The following is a 17,397-nucleotide window of genomic DNA, read 5'->3' on the forward strand; positions in this document are numbered from 1 at the left end:
CCAGCTAGTGCGGAGGCCATGAATATTAATAAAATCCCAACCAATGTACTACCTGCATGTAGTTTTCAAGTTCTCTGTGTCTTCGTGGGTTTCCTCCGGGTACTCCGGTTTCCTCCCACACTTCAAAGACATGTTGGTAGGTTAATTTGCATCTGTTTAAATTTGCCCTAGTAGGTGTATGAATGAATGTGAGTTAGGGATCTTGGATTGTAAGCTCCTTGAGGGCAGGGACTGATGTGAATGTACAAAATCTATATGTAAAGAGCTGTAATATGTAAATATGTAAATTGACAGCACTATATAAGTACTTGTAATAAATATATATAATAAAAACACTCTGTTGCAGCCCCAATCTTTTTTTTTTTAACCCCTTGATTGCCCTGATATAAAACATATGTCACTGATCACTTTAGAGATGGAACAACTATGACATATGTAATACACCTTTGGCAGTCAAAGGCCTAATAGCGGGTATTTACAACATGCAGTTTTACCAGGTATAGTTTCCTAGACTAAATCCTTATTAACCGAAGACAGAATTTTACCATTTTAGACATTATGTTTATCCATTATAATTTATATTCAAGCTTTTTATCATGAAGGTAGCATATTGTTTTGCATTGAAAAAAGAAAATCTGCAAAGAATAGTAAGCCAAGCCAATCGGAGCATGTTCATGATATGTAGGAGTTTCCCAGCAGTGAACTTCTAGTTTGTTTCAATACAGGACACCCAAACACAAGTAAAAATTGTATCCATATATCTATGAGCCCTGTTCATATGTTTGCTCTGCACCTATGTGACAGGCTCTATGAGTGTTTTTAAAGAGAGCAAGAAAGGGTTAGGAATTCTGCTTGGTATCCATTGGTGCATGTGACTCATGTAACTCTAAGGGGGGGATTTTGTCTTTTTTTTTTTTTTTAATACCTGTGAAAACAGGAAATAAAATAAAAACGTAGGTCACTGGAATAGAAAGCAATAGAAAATAAGGAAAAGTTGACAGAATTTCTATCTCTTCCACACTCCAACATAATGTGTTTTTGTTACAGAGTGTCCATTGGAAAACCTTCCCCTTGTTTTCTCTCTCATTGGGGATACAAGAAAAACATCTGGACTGGAGTAGGGCCATTAGGGCCCAGTAGGGTTGTATTACATAGATCAGTGTTTCTCAACTCTGGTCCTCAGGGCACACTTAAGCCTCGTACACACGCTTTGAAATTCGGCTGGGAATTTTCGTCCGACGAACGATCTGCCGATTTTCGGCTTGTTAGTATGATGCTTCCGACAACCGACTCCGACTTTTCGGCCGAAAAAATCCTGGTGTGCAGGCTATAAAATTTTTGTCCTCCGTCAAATCACGTTCAATTTCCGTGCAGTCAGTACAGATTTCGACAGGGAATGCTCAGAGAAGAAAGAACACAAAGAAAGCAAACCAACACATGACATCACTTCTGAAGTAGAATTCTGTCGTGCGGGAAAATCCGTGTGCAGTCTAGACACATTCCAACCAACAAAACACAACTCTGGACAAAACATGGATGACCGGTTGGCGGTCGTGTGTACTAGGCTTAACAGGCCAGATTTGAAGTATTACCTTGGAGAGATGCAGACTTGAATACTGCAATCACTGAGCAGCAAATTAAATCACCTGTGATGTATTTCACTTTTCTTGCAAACCTGGCCTGTTAGTGTGCCCTGAGGACCGGAGTTGAGAAACACTGACATAGATTTAAGTGGCAGGCAGTGAGCAAATGACAAACATACACACTAGAACAATAATGACAAAGGAAAATCAGTGATAAAGAAAGGGTCACACACAAGATCTGAATTACCCCTCTGTTGATGCTGTTACCAGAGCCACTTTGCCTTGAAGTTTTGGAGGGGTCTGCACCCCCCTTACGCTCTGCATTATGCAGGATCCTCCAGCACGAGGTGATACAGACAGCAAACGGTGTAAGGACAGGCGAAGCATTGAGCAGGAAAGTGGACTCTGCACCTGGCACATGCACACAAAAAGAGAAGAGAAAAATGGGATGAAAGTTCAAAGCACAACTGTATATGCACACAAGTATCTGTCTCCTTAAAGAGAGAAGAATTAGGGTCCATGCACACTGGGCTTTAAAAAGGCCAGTTTCCATGGCAGAAAAAACACTCATATAGAGCCTTTTTGTAGTGGCGTTTAGGAGCGTTTAGTAGCATTTAGCATTTTTTTCTGGCAGAAAAATGCTCTCAAAACCGCAAACCAGAAGGGTTTTCTTCCTGTTTCTAAACGCTGAGTTTAAAATATGCCTCTAAACGTCCTAATGTGCATGGACACATAGGATAACATTAGCTGCTTCTACAGGCAAAACGCTAAACTCCTCTAGAAACAGTGATTTTTTTTTTTTAAGCCCAGTGTGCATGGACCCTTAGGATCTCTAGCCATGGGCTACAAGTAGGAATACTAGAAAAACGTGCAAACTTATTGTTTTATACACTTTATTGTTAACATGTTTCCTTTCCTGAAGGAAAGAGTAGGGGAGCAAATGTGCATGTGCTGCTGGGGAGGAAGGAATAAAGCAAGCCTGATGCTCAGCCCTGCATGAGCAAAGAAAAGGATTGCTTTAATATAAATTCATAGACAGACTTTTTTTTGTGCCAGAAAAGTACTGGCTGGTGATATGCAAAATGTCAGGTATGTGTGTAGGGTACTGAAGTGCTCACTTTGCTGCAGAACTTGGCACTCTATCTTGCAGCCTTTGTCCAGCATAAAATTAGATACTGACAGAGGGACACAGGTGCAGTGTATGATGAGGGAGCTGTGCAGGACAGGTAAGCGGTAGATTTATTTAAGGAATACCTTTCTAGACAACCAGGAAATATAAAAGTGATGCCATCAATGCTGGGGGTTAGGGTTATTTTTGCACTGACCACTAGGGAAGAGCTCCAGTGTGTTCCAATTCTAGTCCAAACCCACCTGGGTGAGCCCGCCAGGAAGCTATCACCTGTATTGGGCCAATGATCTGCAACCAGGGGGTATACCTGGGCTGCAGGGCAGGGAATGCCATGGGCTCTAATTGGTCCAGTACAGATACAGATTTCTGGTGGGCTCAATCAGGCGAGTACGGACTAGGACCCGAATATGCCGAAGCTCATCCCTAATGACCACCAATGCTGAGAGAAAGGTGGGTTGTTTTTACAGCCAGACATGGACTAACAAAGACTTTATCATCTCCCCAGTTGCTGAAATAGGGACAAGCTCAAACGTGTTTGGATCCTAGTCCAAACCCACCAGGAAGCGGTCACCTGTATGGGCCAATCCTAAGTGGCTGACGCATCTCCGCCCTGCAGCCCTATGTATACGTGCGCCTGTGGGATGGGGAATGCCCAGGCCACAGGAGATAGGCCCATACAGGTGATAGCTTCCTGGTGCGCTTGAATTCTACTCTGAACACGTCCAGCCTCATTACTATTGCTAAGTAGCACTGTTTTATGAAGTCTTTAAGCCTCAGTTACCACAGAATCGCACAGGGATCGCACTGCATTCCTGTTCAATTCACATGCAATTCAGTGCGGTGCGATTTAAGCCGATTTAAGTCGTGCATGCACCAATTTTGGTACTGCACTGCCACCAGATCACACGTTTTGCACCATGCAATCCCGTGCAGGCAAACACACTGCATATGTGACCTGCATTTAGAGTGTTGTTAAGATTGCACTGACACCTGCTGCAAATGACAAAGGCAGTGCGATTTGAATGCGGTGCAGGAAATGTACATGGATCGTGGGTTTCCCACACCGCATTCTAAGATAAGCCCCAAACATGCAATGAATGAGTTTAAATTTTTAAAGAAAACGAGTGTGATGAGTGATGTACGTGTTTATTGGACTCTCTCTTGTGGTGAACACAATACAACATATTGAGGGAAATCAATAATGTAGCTGCTCCGCTTTTTTGGTGTTGAAGTGGTTTGAAAGACTCACCCCCCCCCCCCAATGCTCTCCTGAGCACCATCTCGATCCAGCAACATGCAAAAGAGCTGAGCTTCTCCCGAGTTTCTCATTGGCTGAGACAGCAGCGGGAGACATTGGCTCTTTCTACTGTCAATCACAGCCAATGAGGAGAGAGTGGGGGGGGGGGGGGTCGAGCTGTGGCTCTGTGTGTTTTTTGACGCATAGAGCAGGCACACATCAGTGCCCCCAGAGCAAGCAGCTTACTATTGGGGGCACTGGCAGGGGAACCAAAAAGAGGAGGATCAGGGCTGCTCTGTGCAAAACAACTGGTTAAGTAAGTTAAGTATGACATGTTTGTTTTTTTTAAATTAACCTCACTTTAACTTTAATGTATTGTGCATCTGTGATACTCTTGGTTCTGACAGTGACTCTGGCGCCAAATTCAGGTAGTTCTGAAATGTGCCACTTTTACACTGCAGCACAATGAATGTGCCAAATTAAAAAAAAATACCAACAGTTCAGTACCAACAATAAAAGGAGTGAATTATGACCAACTCTCCTTTGGCAAACAGCAGTGGTCTCTAAACTGCAGCCCTTTGCTTGCTTTTACCCTTGCTGACATAGTTCCTGCCACTGACACCAACAGTGGGGGACTGTTGCTCCCACTAACACCAATTATGACACACTATTCCTCCCATTGACACCAATGATGGGGCACTAATCCTCCAACTGACACCAAAGATGAGGCACTATTCTTCCCATTGACACCAGTGATGGGGCACTATTCCTCCTATTAGCACCAATGATGGGGCACTATTCCTCCTATTAGCACCAATGATGGGGCACTATTCCTCCCATTGACACCAGTGATGGGGCACTATTCCTCCTATTAGCACCAATGACGGGGCACTATAACTCCCATTGACACTAGTAATGGGGTACTATTCCTCCCATTGACACCAGTGATGGGGCACTATTTCTCTCATTAACACCAGTGATGGGGCACTATTCCTTCCAATAACACCAGAAATTGGGCACTATTCCTCCCATTGACACCAGTGATGGGGCACTATAACTCCCATTGACACCAATGATGGGGCACTATTCCTCCCATTGACACCAATGATGGGGCACTATTCCTCCCATTGACACCAACAATGGGGCACAATTAATGGGGCACTATTTCTCCCATTGACACCAATGATGAGGCACTATTCCTCCCATTGACACCAATGATTAGACACTATTCCTCCCATTGACACCAGTGATGGGGCACTATTCCCTCCCATTGACACCAACAATGGGGCACTATTCCTCCCATTGGCACCAACAATGGGGCACTATTAATGGGGCACTATTCCTCCCATTGACACCAATGATGGGGCACTATTCCCCCCATTGACACCAGTGATGGGGCACTATTCCTCCTATTAGCACCAATGATGGGGCACTATTCCTCCTATTAGCACCAATGATGAAGCACTATTCATCCTATTAGCACCAATGACGGGGCACTATAACTCCCATTGACACTAGTAATGGGGCACTATTCCTCCCATTGACACCAGTGATGGGGCACTATTTCTCTCATTAACACCAGTGATGGGGCACTATTCCTTCCAATAACACCAGAAATTGGGCACTATTCCTCCCATTGACACCAGTGATGGGGCACTATAACTCCCATTGACACCAATGATGGGGCACTATTCCTCCCATTGACACCAACAATGGGGCACTATTTCTCCCATTGACACCAATGATGAGGCACTATTCCTCCCATTGACACCAATGATTAGACACTATTCCTCCCATTGACACCAGTGATGGGGCACTATTCCCTCCCATTGACACCAACGATGGGGCACTATTCCTCCCATTGGCACCAACAATGGGGCACTATTAATGGGGCACTATTCCTTCCATTGACACCAATGATGGGGCACTATTCCCCCCATTGACACCAGTGATGGGGCACTATTCCTCCTATTAGCACCAATGATGGGGCACTATTCCTCCTATTAGCACCAATGATGGGGCACTATTCCTCCCATTGACACCAGTGATGGGGCACTATTCCTCCTATTAGCATCAATGATGGGGCACTATAACTCCCATTGACACTAGTAATGGGGCACTATTCCTCCCATTGACACCAGTGATGGGGCACTATTTCTCTCATTAACACCAGTGATGGGGCACTATTCCTTCCAATAACACCAGAAATTGGGCACTATTCCTCCCATTGACACCAGTGATGGGGCACTATAACTCCCATTGACACCAATGATGGGGCACTATTCCTCCCATTGACACCAATGATGGGGCACTATTCCTCCCATTGACACCAACAATGGGGCACTATTAATGGGGCACTATTTCTCCCATTGACACCAATGATGAGGCACTATTCCTCCCATTGACACCAATGATTAGACACTATTGATCTTTTATTGAAAAGAATCAAGCAACAAATTTTATACAAAAGTAAAAAACAGAACTATAATACAATAGTCCAACCGAAAACAAAGGAATACACATCCATGTGCAGAATATATACAATATATACATAATCCACTTCCAACATTCTTAGAAAACTATTTACATAAAGCAGCAGAGAGGGCCTAAGAGGCACAACCCATCACCTATGTATGCATCCATTTATCAAAAACTGAGCATTAAGAAAAAAACTAGGGTGATAAGAGACAGAAAGCCACACCCGGGAAAGAGACTCCTGGCAGTCAGGGAGGCTTGAAACCCCTCCACGCCTTCAACCAAGCCCTCTGACCCCACTTGTCCCTCTCAAGCGCCCGAATCTTCCCCACCTCATGCAGAATGTCACACACCACCACCTGAACAGGAAGGATTTTACGCCGAAGGGTGACCTGACACCGTGCATTCCAGGTGTAATAACGGACTACTAAACTAACTAAAAAAAGTGTATCCAAACAAAAGCCCCCACCAGTATTGAATGCTCTGTACACCCACTCAGCATAACCCAGCCTGGAGAGGAAAGGAACACTGAGGGCCCGCCCCACCTGTTTGTATACCTCTATGTTAAAAGGGCAACGAAGCAGAAAATGGTCCATAGTCTCCTCCTCACCAGCACATTCCTCCCGAGGACAACCACGATCCATCCCACTGCGGAATTTCAAATTGCCCCGAACATAGAGCTTCCCGTGGAAGCACAACCAGGCCAGATCCCTGAATTTAAGGGGGACTCTAGCCAAATTAATCAGTCTTAACCCTTCCCTCAAAATTGGGCCTGGGCAATCCCTTAAGGCCAGTGGGTCATGAAAGACTTTGCTCAAGACTCGGCTCATAAGGACTTTCCTCGGAGCGGATCTGAGATCTTCAGCCGACAGTCGCCACTGCCGCAGCAACTTCAGACACGGAGCGACATAGGCTGGAAGCTGACCACGATGACCCCTGAGATTCTTCACATGACCACCTTCTTCCCAAAGTCGCAGAAAAGGCCTAAACCAAGATCTAAACATGCCTGCCCATCCAGGAGGTTCTACTGCAAGCATACTACCAATGTTAAACTTGAGAAATAGCAGTGAAAAGAAAAGAACGGGGTTGACCATACCTAAGCCACCCTCCCTCCTGGATAGATAGGTGACATTCCTCTTGATGGGGTTCAGTCTGTTCCCCCACAGCATCTGGAAGAACACACTATAGATCCTAGCATAGAGAGACACTGGCAAGATGCAGACAGGGCTGACATACAAGAAGATTGGTATCAGGTAAGTCTTAATCAGATCAACCCTTTCCCTCAGAGATAACTTCCATCTCTTCCAGCTGACCACCTTAGTATTGGCAACTTCCAGTCTGCCTTCTCAGTTTTTGAGGCCATAATCACCAGGTCCAAATTCAATGCCTAATATCTTAATTTTTTCCTGGGGCACTGGAAAGGTGTCCGGGAGATCAAACCCCTCACCTTCCTTTCCCATCCAAAAAACTTCACTCTTTTCCTGATTGATTTTGGAGCCTGATGCTTCAGAGTACCGTGATGTCAAAGAGACCACCTCCTCCGCTTCATCTGTCCCAGTGACAATTACTGACACATTATCCGCATAGGCAACAACCCTTTAAAGGCGGCTCACCCGGGATTCCCACTGGTACCCCACACAACATGCTGCTCTCTAGCCTCCTGATGAAGGGGTCGATTGCAAACACACAGAGCAGGGGACTCAGCGGACAACCCTGGCGCACCCCAGAACCAACCTCAAAGGACTGTCCAACCCAACCATTAACAAGAGGGAAGCTTTCTGCCCCCTTATACAAAACTTTTAACCAATCGACAAAACCACCCGGCAGACCGTACTTACTAAAGAGCAACCACAGGTACTCATGGTTGACACGATCGAAAGCGTTTGCCTGATCCAATGCCAGTAGATACTTTCCCCAGCCTGCAGCCCTGCACTGCTCCAAGGCCTCCCGGACAGCTAAAACCGCTGTGAAGGTGCTCCTACCCTGGATCGAACAGTGCTGATGGCGAAAAAGCAAAGACTCTGCTACTGCCGATAGGCGCCAGAAAAGTATCTTCACCAGCACCTTTCTATCGACATTGAGAAGGCTGATGGGGCGCCAATTCTCAATCATCGAAGGATCTTTACCTTTTGAAAGAAGAATCACAGCTGAGTGTCTCATGGAAGGGGGAAGCACCCCCTCAGCAAGACAACTGTTAAAAATCTCTACCAAATGTGGGGCCAGAATAGACTTAAAGGCCTTGTAAAACTCAGCCGTCAGACCATCTGGTCCAGGTGACTTTTTGATGGCAAGCTGTTCAATTGCCCTCGTCACCTCTTCAACTGTGATCTCTTCTGTCAAATTCATCAAAGGGACATCTCCACCATTTAGACCTGGAGTAGAGTCCAAAAAGCTTTCCATCTTGTCTCGGTCAAGCTCTTTCCTCCCAAGAAGTTCAGCATAAAAAGACCTTACGACCTCCAGGATCCCTGACCTGGACTTTGTCAAGGAACCTGTACTATCCTTAAGGCCAACGACCATCTTAACAGCTACACCTTTTTTGCAGTTCTGGTAAGGGTCAGGCGAGTGGTATTTCCCATAGTCCCGCTCCAGAACCAAAGAGGTATGCCGGTCATATTGACACTTCCTGAGGAGGATTTTCACTTCAGAGATTGCCCCAGGATCTCCTCCTCTCGAGACAAGAATATCCAGCTTCCTCCGCAAACGTTGGTAGGTCATGTATCTATTAAACTGTTTTTTATTGGCTAGGCCCCTGAAGAATCCAGAAATCCTCTTTTTGGTCAGCTCCCACCACTCAGCCTTGCTGCTACAAAAGTCCAGGATGGTCACTTGTGCCTGAAAGAATTCCTCAAAAGATTGTCTAACATGTTCTTCCTCAAGGAGAGTCGAATTTAATCTCCAGATGCCTTTTCCCCTCTGAGGGAAGTCTGAAGCATTCAAGACCACAGACAGCATACAGTGATCAGAGAACTCCACTGCCTGCACCACTGGGGGTGAGAAAGCAGAGGCCTCCTTCAAAAAAAACCTATCTATCCTACTCTGACTATTACCTCGATGAAAGGTGAACCCTGTGTCATCCGGAAGGTGCTTAATGTGCACATCCACAAGACCAGCATCCCTAACCATACTATTTAAAAAAACGCTATCATATCCCAGCCTGTCATTGAAGTCCTTCCTGTCCTTGGGCCTAGTCACAGTATTAAATCACCTCCAAAAACCACTTGCCGGGATGTAAAAAGAAATGGCTTGATCCTTGTAAAAAGGCATTTCCTGTCCCACTTTGTGTGCGGCCCATAAATATTAATTAGGCGCAGGTCCTGCCCTCCCACAAGGACGTCTAAGACCATACATCTCCCAATCTCCACCTCAATAACCCGCCGGACAGTTGCCATGCCGGTTTTAAACAACACCGCCACCCCGCTGTAAGGCTCGGCCGCAAGAGACCAGTAAGATGGACCATACCTCCACTCTCTCTTGGCCATATGAATATCTGCCAAGGAGGTGAGCCTAGTCTCCTGCAAAAATAACATTTCAGCATCTAATTGGCTGAACAAAAAGAAGGCCATAGAACGAGCTCTTACTGACTTAATACTGGCGACATTTATTGTCACCACTTTTAACGGAGGGGGAACCGCCATTTGGGTTATTGGGTGGATTGCTTCTTAGCTCCCCTCTGCTGCTCATCACCAGAAGCCTCTCTCTTTCTTGAGGCCTCCTCCAATTCCATTTCTGAATCAGAATTTTGCTCAGAAGAAGCTCCAGATGAACAGATATCCCATACAGAAGCCCTAGAACGGTTGGGGACAGACACTGGGGCATCCTGTCCCTGTTCCGTCCTCACCGTCTGTCTCTTCCGCCTCACAACCCTCCTTCTCTCCTCCAGGTACTGCAGGTCAGATTCAGAGATGTTATCTCTTGTTTTCTTCTTCTTTGAAGTCTTCACAGAAGACTTCTTTACAGAGGAAGCCGCAGCACCCTTTTTGGTACCCTCTACCACTCCTGGTGGGGGGGGACCTTCCCTTAAGTCAGACCTAAGAGGGGAAGACTCATGGGGCATAACTGACTCGGGGGGCACAAACTTAGAAGGTTCTGACACAAGAGGAGCGGGTACAGTAGGCTGGGGGTACACAGAGACAGCCACAGAAGGAATACCTACAGACACAGGAGGGTTGGCCACAGAAACTGGGGAGGGATCCTGAACAGGACCTGGGGGGTCAGTCACCGCAGAGGAGGATGGTACACCAGGGGCCTCATCCTCCATCCCGTCCAGCCTCAACAGTTCATCTACTACCTCCTTCTCTATATTGTGCCAGGCTTCCGAACATCGGCTGTAGGGGTGGCCAAGGCGCAGGCACAGGTTGCACCTTATCGCCTGGGTACAGTCCCTGGCCACGTGACCCTGTCCCCGACATACTGAACATATTAAGGCTGAACAGGAGGAGCTAAAATGCCCCTTTTCTCCACAGCGGTGACACAGCTTTGGCTGACCAGGATAAAAAATAGTCATCCTATCCCTCCCTATGAAAGCCGAGGAGGGCAGGTGACGGACAACATTCCCATCCCTGGCCAACCTGACCGTTACTGACCAACCCCCAGTCCAGATGCCACGTTCATCAAGGATTTTATTTGGCGTTGTCAAAACCTCACCATAGTTCCTTAACCAGACCTCTAAGTCCCGAGCAGGAACACTCTCGTTAGTGAGAATGATGGTTATTTTTTTAACCGTCGATCTCTGCGAAACAGCAACTGGTGCCAGATCTTCCCATTCGGGTCTTGACCTGCACCGAGCCTCATATCGTTCCCAGAACAGGTCAAGACCCTCCGGCCTGGTGAAGCTGATTGTGTACTCCCGGCTCCCAGCTACATGTATTAGGGCATAAAGGTCATTCGCCCCAAAGTCCATCTCCAAAATCATATCCCCCACCACACGCCGTGCTGGAGAGACTGCACCACCTTCCCATTTAAGTATAATGACATTACGTCTTGGACCCCCAGCAGAAGCCAGAGACCCAAGACCTGAACCAGGGACGCTCAAAGTGGCAGTTTGTGGTGTAAATCTCTGCCTGGAAGCAGGGTTCCTCATTGGCTGCAGCCCTGGCTTAATAACATTACCAGGTGCAGAGCGTACCACCTGAGCAAAAGAGGGCTTATCAGGGCCAAGACCCCACACCGATGTAACTTTAGCCGGTACATTACTATCCTTATTATTAATTGCTTGTACTGAGCCAGCAGGATTGTCCATTGCACACATATTGGCAGCATTATCCATAACACCTGAAATAGAAGAATCGTTAAAATCACCATTCATTATCACAGTGTCTGTTGTAGTACCACAAGTGGCCTGATGCTGCAGTATAGAGTCCTGAACAATAGCTGTGACTGGACAAACAGCCTTGGGCTCAGCAAAAGGGGGGTTAATGGGTTGTTCAGGCTCTTGTAGTTCCTTTGCTGCAATGTCATTTTTTAAACGCAGTTTTTCCTGCAAGGAAACATCAGCAGCTGAAGTATTGCTGGATATGAAATTACCAGCCTGGGTGTCATTGGGCAAAACATCCGCATTAGCCAAGGTGTTAAATGGCACAAAAATAGTTTTATCAGTCACTTGTGACTTGCTAGGCTTTACCTTATCAGGCACATTATCAGGAAAGTTCTCCTCACCAAATACCAGCTGATCCGCCTGTAATGGAGACTCCACTGCCTGGATCACTGTCAGCATACCTCCTGAGCCCTGAGAAGACAACGGGCTGCTCACCTCACCTTGGGGGGGGGCAGGGGTTCAGAAATGGGGGACTCCTCCTCCACCTCCATCTTTGCCATCCTTGCGAATCTGCGGTCATTGCAGAACTTTTCCTTAAAGGGCCCCTCTCTGCTTTCCATCATGGCCACAATGGTTTCCTGGTGTTGAACCCGGACCTTTGCCAACTGGACTTCCGAATCCATAGATCCACGGCTGCGGCTGTGCAAACCTTCACGCTGCTTTCTAGAGCTGGTCTCTCTCCCTATTCAGGACCTTGATCCCGGCCACCACTCGCTCCCGAATGGACTCGGTATCCTCATCCTCACCAGGGGCAGAGAGATCCCCAGCCATGGCTTGTCCAGGAGCAGGTATGTCATTCATCAGCCCAGGGGATGGCTGAGAGCCTCCAGCAGGAGAGGCCCTGCTGGCCTGCATGGCCTCCCCAGATAGGGGCCAGCAAGGCTGGGAGAGATTTTACCAGACTCCCCTCTGACACAGATCACCTGGAGCAGCTTCAGACACACAGCCAGAGAACCTTCCTGCAGCCACACCCGAAGCTGAATGATGGGAAACTACTCCTCCCACTGACACCAATGATGGGACACTATTCCTCCCATTGACACCAGTGATGGGGCACTATTCCCTCCCATTGACACCAACGATGGGGCACTATTCCTCCCATTGGCACCAACAATGGGGCACTATAAATGGGGCACTATTCCTCCCATTGACACCAATGATGGGGCACTATTCCCCCCATGGACACCAGTGATGGGGCACTATTCCTCCTATTAGCACCAATGATGGGGCACTATTCCTCCTATTAGCACCAATGATGGGGCACTATTCCTCCCATTGACACCAGTGATGGGGCACTATTCCTCCTATTAGCACCAATGACGGGGCACTATAACTCCCATTGACACTAGTAATGGGGCACTATTCCTCCCATTGACACCAGTGATGGGGCACTATTTCTCTCATTAACACCAGTGATGGGGCACTATTCCTTCCAATAACACCAGAAATTGGGCACTATTCCTCCCATTGACACCAGTGATGGGGCACTATAACTCCCATTGACACCAATGATGGGGCACTATTCCTCCCATTGACACCAATGATGGGGCACTATTCCTCCCATTGACACCAACAATGGGGCACTATTAATGGGGCACCATTTCTCCCATTGACACCAATGATGAGGCACTATTCCTCCCATTGACACCAATGATTAGACACTATTCCTCCCATTGACACCAGTGATGGGGCACTATTCCCTCCCATTGACACCAACGATGGGGCACTATTCCTCCCATTGGCACCAACAATGGGGCACTATTAATGGGGCACTATTCCTCCCATTGACACCAATGATGGGGCACTATTCCCCCCATTGACACCAGTGATGGGGCACTATTCCTCCTATTAGCACCAATGATGGGGCACTATTCCTCCTATTAGCACCAATGATGGGGCACTATTCCTCCCATTGACACCAGTGATGGGGCACTATTCCTCCTATTAGCACCAATGACGGGGCACTATAACTCCCATTGACACTAGTAATGGGGCACTATTCCTCCCATTGACACCAGTGATGGGGCACTATTTCTCTCATTAACACCAGTGATGGGGCACTATTCCTTCCAATAACACCAGAAATTGGGCACTATTCCTCCCATTGACACCAGTGATGGGGCACTATAACTCCAATTGACACCAATGATGGGGCACTATTCCTCCCATTGACACCAATGATGGGGCACTATTCCTCCCATTGACACCAACAATGGGGCACTATTAATGGGGCACAATTTCTCCCATTGACACCAATGATGAGGCACTATTCCTCCCATTGACACCAATGATTAGACACTATTCCTCCCATTGACACCAGTGATGGGGCACTATTCCCTCCCATTGACACCAACGATGGGGCACTATTCCTCCCATTGGCACCAACAATGGGGCACTATTCCTCCCATTGACACCAATGATGGGGCACTATTCCTCCTATTAGCACCAATGATGGGGCACTATTCCTCCTATTAGCACCAATGATGGGGCACTATTCCTCCCATTGACACCAGTGATGGGGCACTATTCCTCCTATTAGCACCAATGACGGGGCACTATAACTCCCATTGACACTAGTAATGGGGCACTATTCCTCCCATTGACACCAGTGATGGGGCACTATTTCTCTCATTAACACCAGTGATGGGGCACTATTCCTTCCAATAACACCAGAAATTGGGCACTATTCCTCCCATTGACACCAGTGATGGGGCACTATTTCTCTCATTAACACCAGTGATGGGGCACTATTCCTTCCAATAACACCAGAAATTGGGCACTATTCCTCCCATTGACACCAGTGATGGGGCACTATAACTCCCATTGACACCAATGATGGGGCACTATTCCTCCCATTGACACCAATGATGGGGCACTATTCCTCCCATTGACACCAACAATGGGGCACTATTAATGGGGCACTATTTCTCCCATTGACACCAATGATGAGGCACTATTCCTCCCATTGACACCAATGATTAGACACTATTCCTCCCATTGACACCAGTGATGGGGCACTATTCCCTCCCATTGACACCAACGATGGGGCACTATTCCTCCCATTGGCACCAACAATGGGGCACTATTAATGGGACACTATTCCTCCCATTGACACCAATTATGGGGCACTATTCCCCCCATTGACACCAGTGATGGGGCACTATTCCTCCTATTAGCACCAATGATGGGGCACTATTCCTCCCATTGACACCAGTGATGGGGCACTATTCCTCCTATTAGCACCAATGACGGGGCACTATAACTCCCATTGACACTAGTAATGGGGCACTATTCCTCCCATTGACACCAGTGATGGGGCACTATTTCTCTCATTAACACCAGTGATGGGGCACTATTCCTTCCAATAACACCAGAAATTGGGCACTATTCCTCCCATTGACACCAGTGATGGGGCACTATAACTCCCATTGACACCAATGATGGGGCACTATTCCTCCCATTGACACCAATGATGGGGCACTATTCCTCCCATTGACACCAATGATGGGGCACTATTACTCCCATTGACACCAATGATGAGGCACTATTCCTCCCATTGACACCAATGATTAGGCACTATTCCTCCCATTGACACCAGTGATAGGGCACTATTCCCTCCCATTGACACCAACGATGGGGCACTATTCCTCCCATTGGCACCAACAATGGGGCACTATTAATGGGGCACTATTCCTCCCATTGACACCAATGATGGGGCACTATTCCCCCCATTGACACAAGTGGTGGGGCATTTTTTCCTCCCATTGACACCAGTGGTGGGGCATTATTTCTCCCATTGACACCAGTGATGGGGCACTATTCCTCCCATTGGCACCAATGATGGGGCACTATTCCTCCCATTGACACCAATAATAGGGCACTATTCCTCCCATTGACACCAATGATGGGGCACTACTTCTTCCATTAACACCAGTGATGGGGCATTATTCCTCCCATTGACACCAGTGATGGGGCACTATTCCTCCCATTGACACCAGTGATGGGGCACTATTCCTGCCATTGACACCAGTGATGGGGCACTATTCCTCCCATTGACACCAGTGATGGGGCACTATTCCTCCCAATGACACCAGTGATGGGGCACTATTCCTCCCATTGACACCAGTGATGGGGCACTATTCCTCCCATTGACACCAGTGATGGGGCACTATTCCTCCCATTGACACCAACGATGGGGCACTATTCCTCCCATTGACACCAGTGATGGGGCACTATTCCTCCCATTGACACCAACGATGGGGCATTTTTCCTCCCATTGACACCAACGATGGGGCACTGTTACTCCCCCTAATACCAATCAAGGAGCACTGTTTACTCCCACTGACGCTAGGACATTTTCTTCTCCCACTGGCCACAGTGCGGCCCCCTAAAGTTTGAAGGACTGTAAACTGGCCCTTTGTTTAGAAAGTTTGGAGACCCCTGGCATATAAAGACAGACCCTGGTGCAGATAGATTTTTTGCAAAAGTAGCTCATATGTGTTCTAAAAGTGGCGCTGCATGCATGAAATTCAAGTACAAATTCTAGACTGCACGCGAGACACTTTTGCAAAATATGTCTGCACCAGTCCAGGGATTGTGTGGGTTCAAGGACTACATCGTGTGTGTTGGGAATACAGCGAGTTGGCTCAGGTTTTACTTAACCAGGTCCCTCCTGCACAACTAGGTCATACATATCGTTGGGGGTCAGAGGTGAGTACCCCCACCCCATGCATCCTTCAGTGCATACGCTCCCTGATCCCTTTATCTGCTGGTACCCCAATCAGTGTCTGGTATGGAAGACTTTTGCACAGATCTTTGTAGGAGCGCTGGTGGTGATCAGAGCAGTGGCAATGTGCAGGGATGGTACAAGGTATGGACCCTGGAGTGTGCCCATTGTACAGCAAGGGGGTGGCTTTGAGGATTTCTTTTATTACAAGGAGAAACATTATTTTATCCATTCACAATCTGAATCTGATCAGCATGGACTGTATTACACAGCCTTCTATAAATGACACCAAGGACTAGTGTAGAGGCAACAAGCTACAGCCTGCCATCAGAAATCCATAGGCTGTAGTGAGCCCAGTGCAGGAAGAAGTGATTGCACCTTTACCCAGGATAATATGATCTGTCATTAGAACACAGGCTCCTTCCGGGTCTGTACTACACAGCCCAAGCCTGCTAGCACTATTACTTTATATCATCCGTGGACACATAACACTTCGGAAGCGTACTGGGCTGGCTCCCAGTGACTGGAATAACACACCTTTTGATGGAGGAGAGCTCTGCACTACGACCTCACGATGCCTGTCAGTCTCTCTTCCCTGTGCGGGGATAGACAGCCGACGCCTGTTCAGCCAGTTCTGCCAAGTATGTCGCCCTCTGGTGTCTGTTTTCTAGTACTATCGCCCTGGCATTGCAGAGCAAAACATCACAGACAAAGAGGGAAGGCCTAAACACAGGCCCATATTAGGTTGCCTGCCATTTCAACAAACAACAAAGCTCCCAACTGTTCAGAGCCCTTGCAGATAGAGTCGGTTCACTAGAGGTCAAAAAAATCATTCCCCTTTAAAATGGAAAAACGCGAGCGCTAAATGCGGGTCATCGCGTTCGGCTGCGTTTTTGCTTTTGAAACGCCGGGAAACACACGCTCAAACGC

General features: G+C 47.4%; 1 protein-coding gene across 3 annotated transcripts in view; it reads right to left on the bottom strand.

Annotated features, from left to right (window-relative positions):
• LOC309565489 (dehydrogenase/reductase SDR family member 4-like) overlaps positions 1-17,109 on the bottom strand; it is a gene marked incomplete at its 5' end in the record, with an annotated part of 43,310 nt that extends 26,201 nt beyond the window's left edge. Inside the window, 2 exons of one of the 3 annotated variants that reach the window (XM_082270458.1) lie at positions 1,831-1,994; positions 17,005-17,109. In XM_082270458.1, the coding sequence (XP_082126584.1) occupies positions 1,831-1,970 (140 nt within the window). Of the gene's footprint in view, positions 1-1,830; positions 2,004-17,004 lie in introns of those variants that run through there. The other 2 variants (XM_082270459.1, XM_082270457.1) reach the window with 2 other exon arrangements.
• Between the last annotated feature and the right edge of the window lie 288 nt (positions 17,110-17,397).

Source organism: Pelophylax lessonae (assembly GCF_965119305.1).
Source record: "Pelophylax lessonae genome assembly, chromosome: 1".
Classification (NCBI taxonomy): Eukaryota; Metazoa; Chordata; class Amphibia; order Anura; family Ranidae; genus Pelophylax; species Pelophylax lessonae.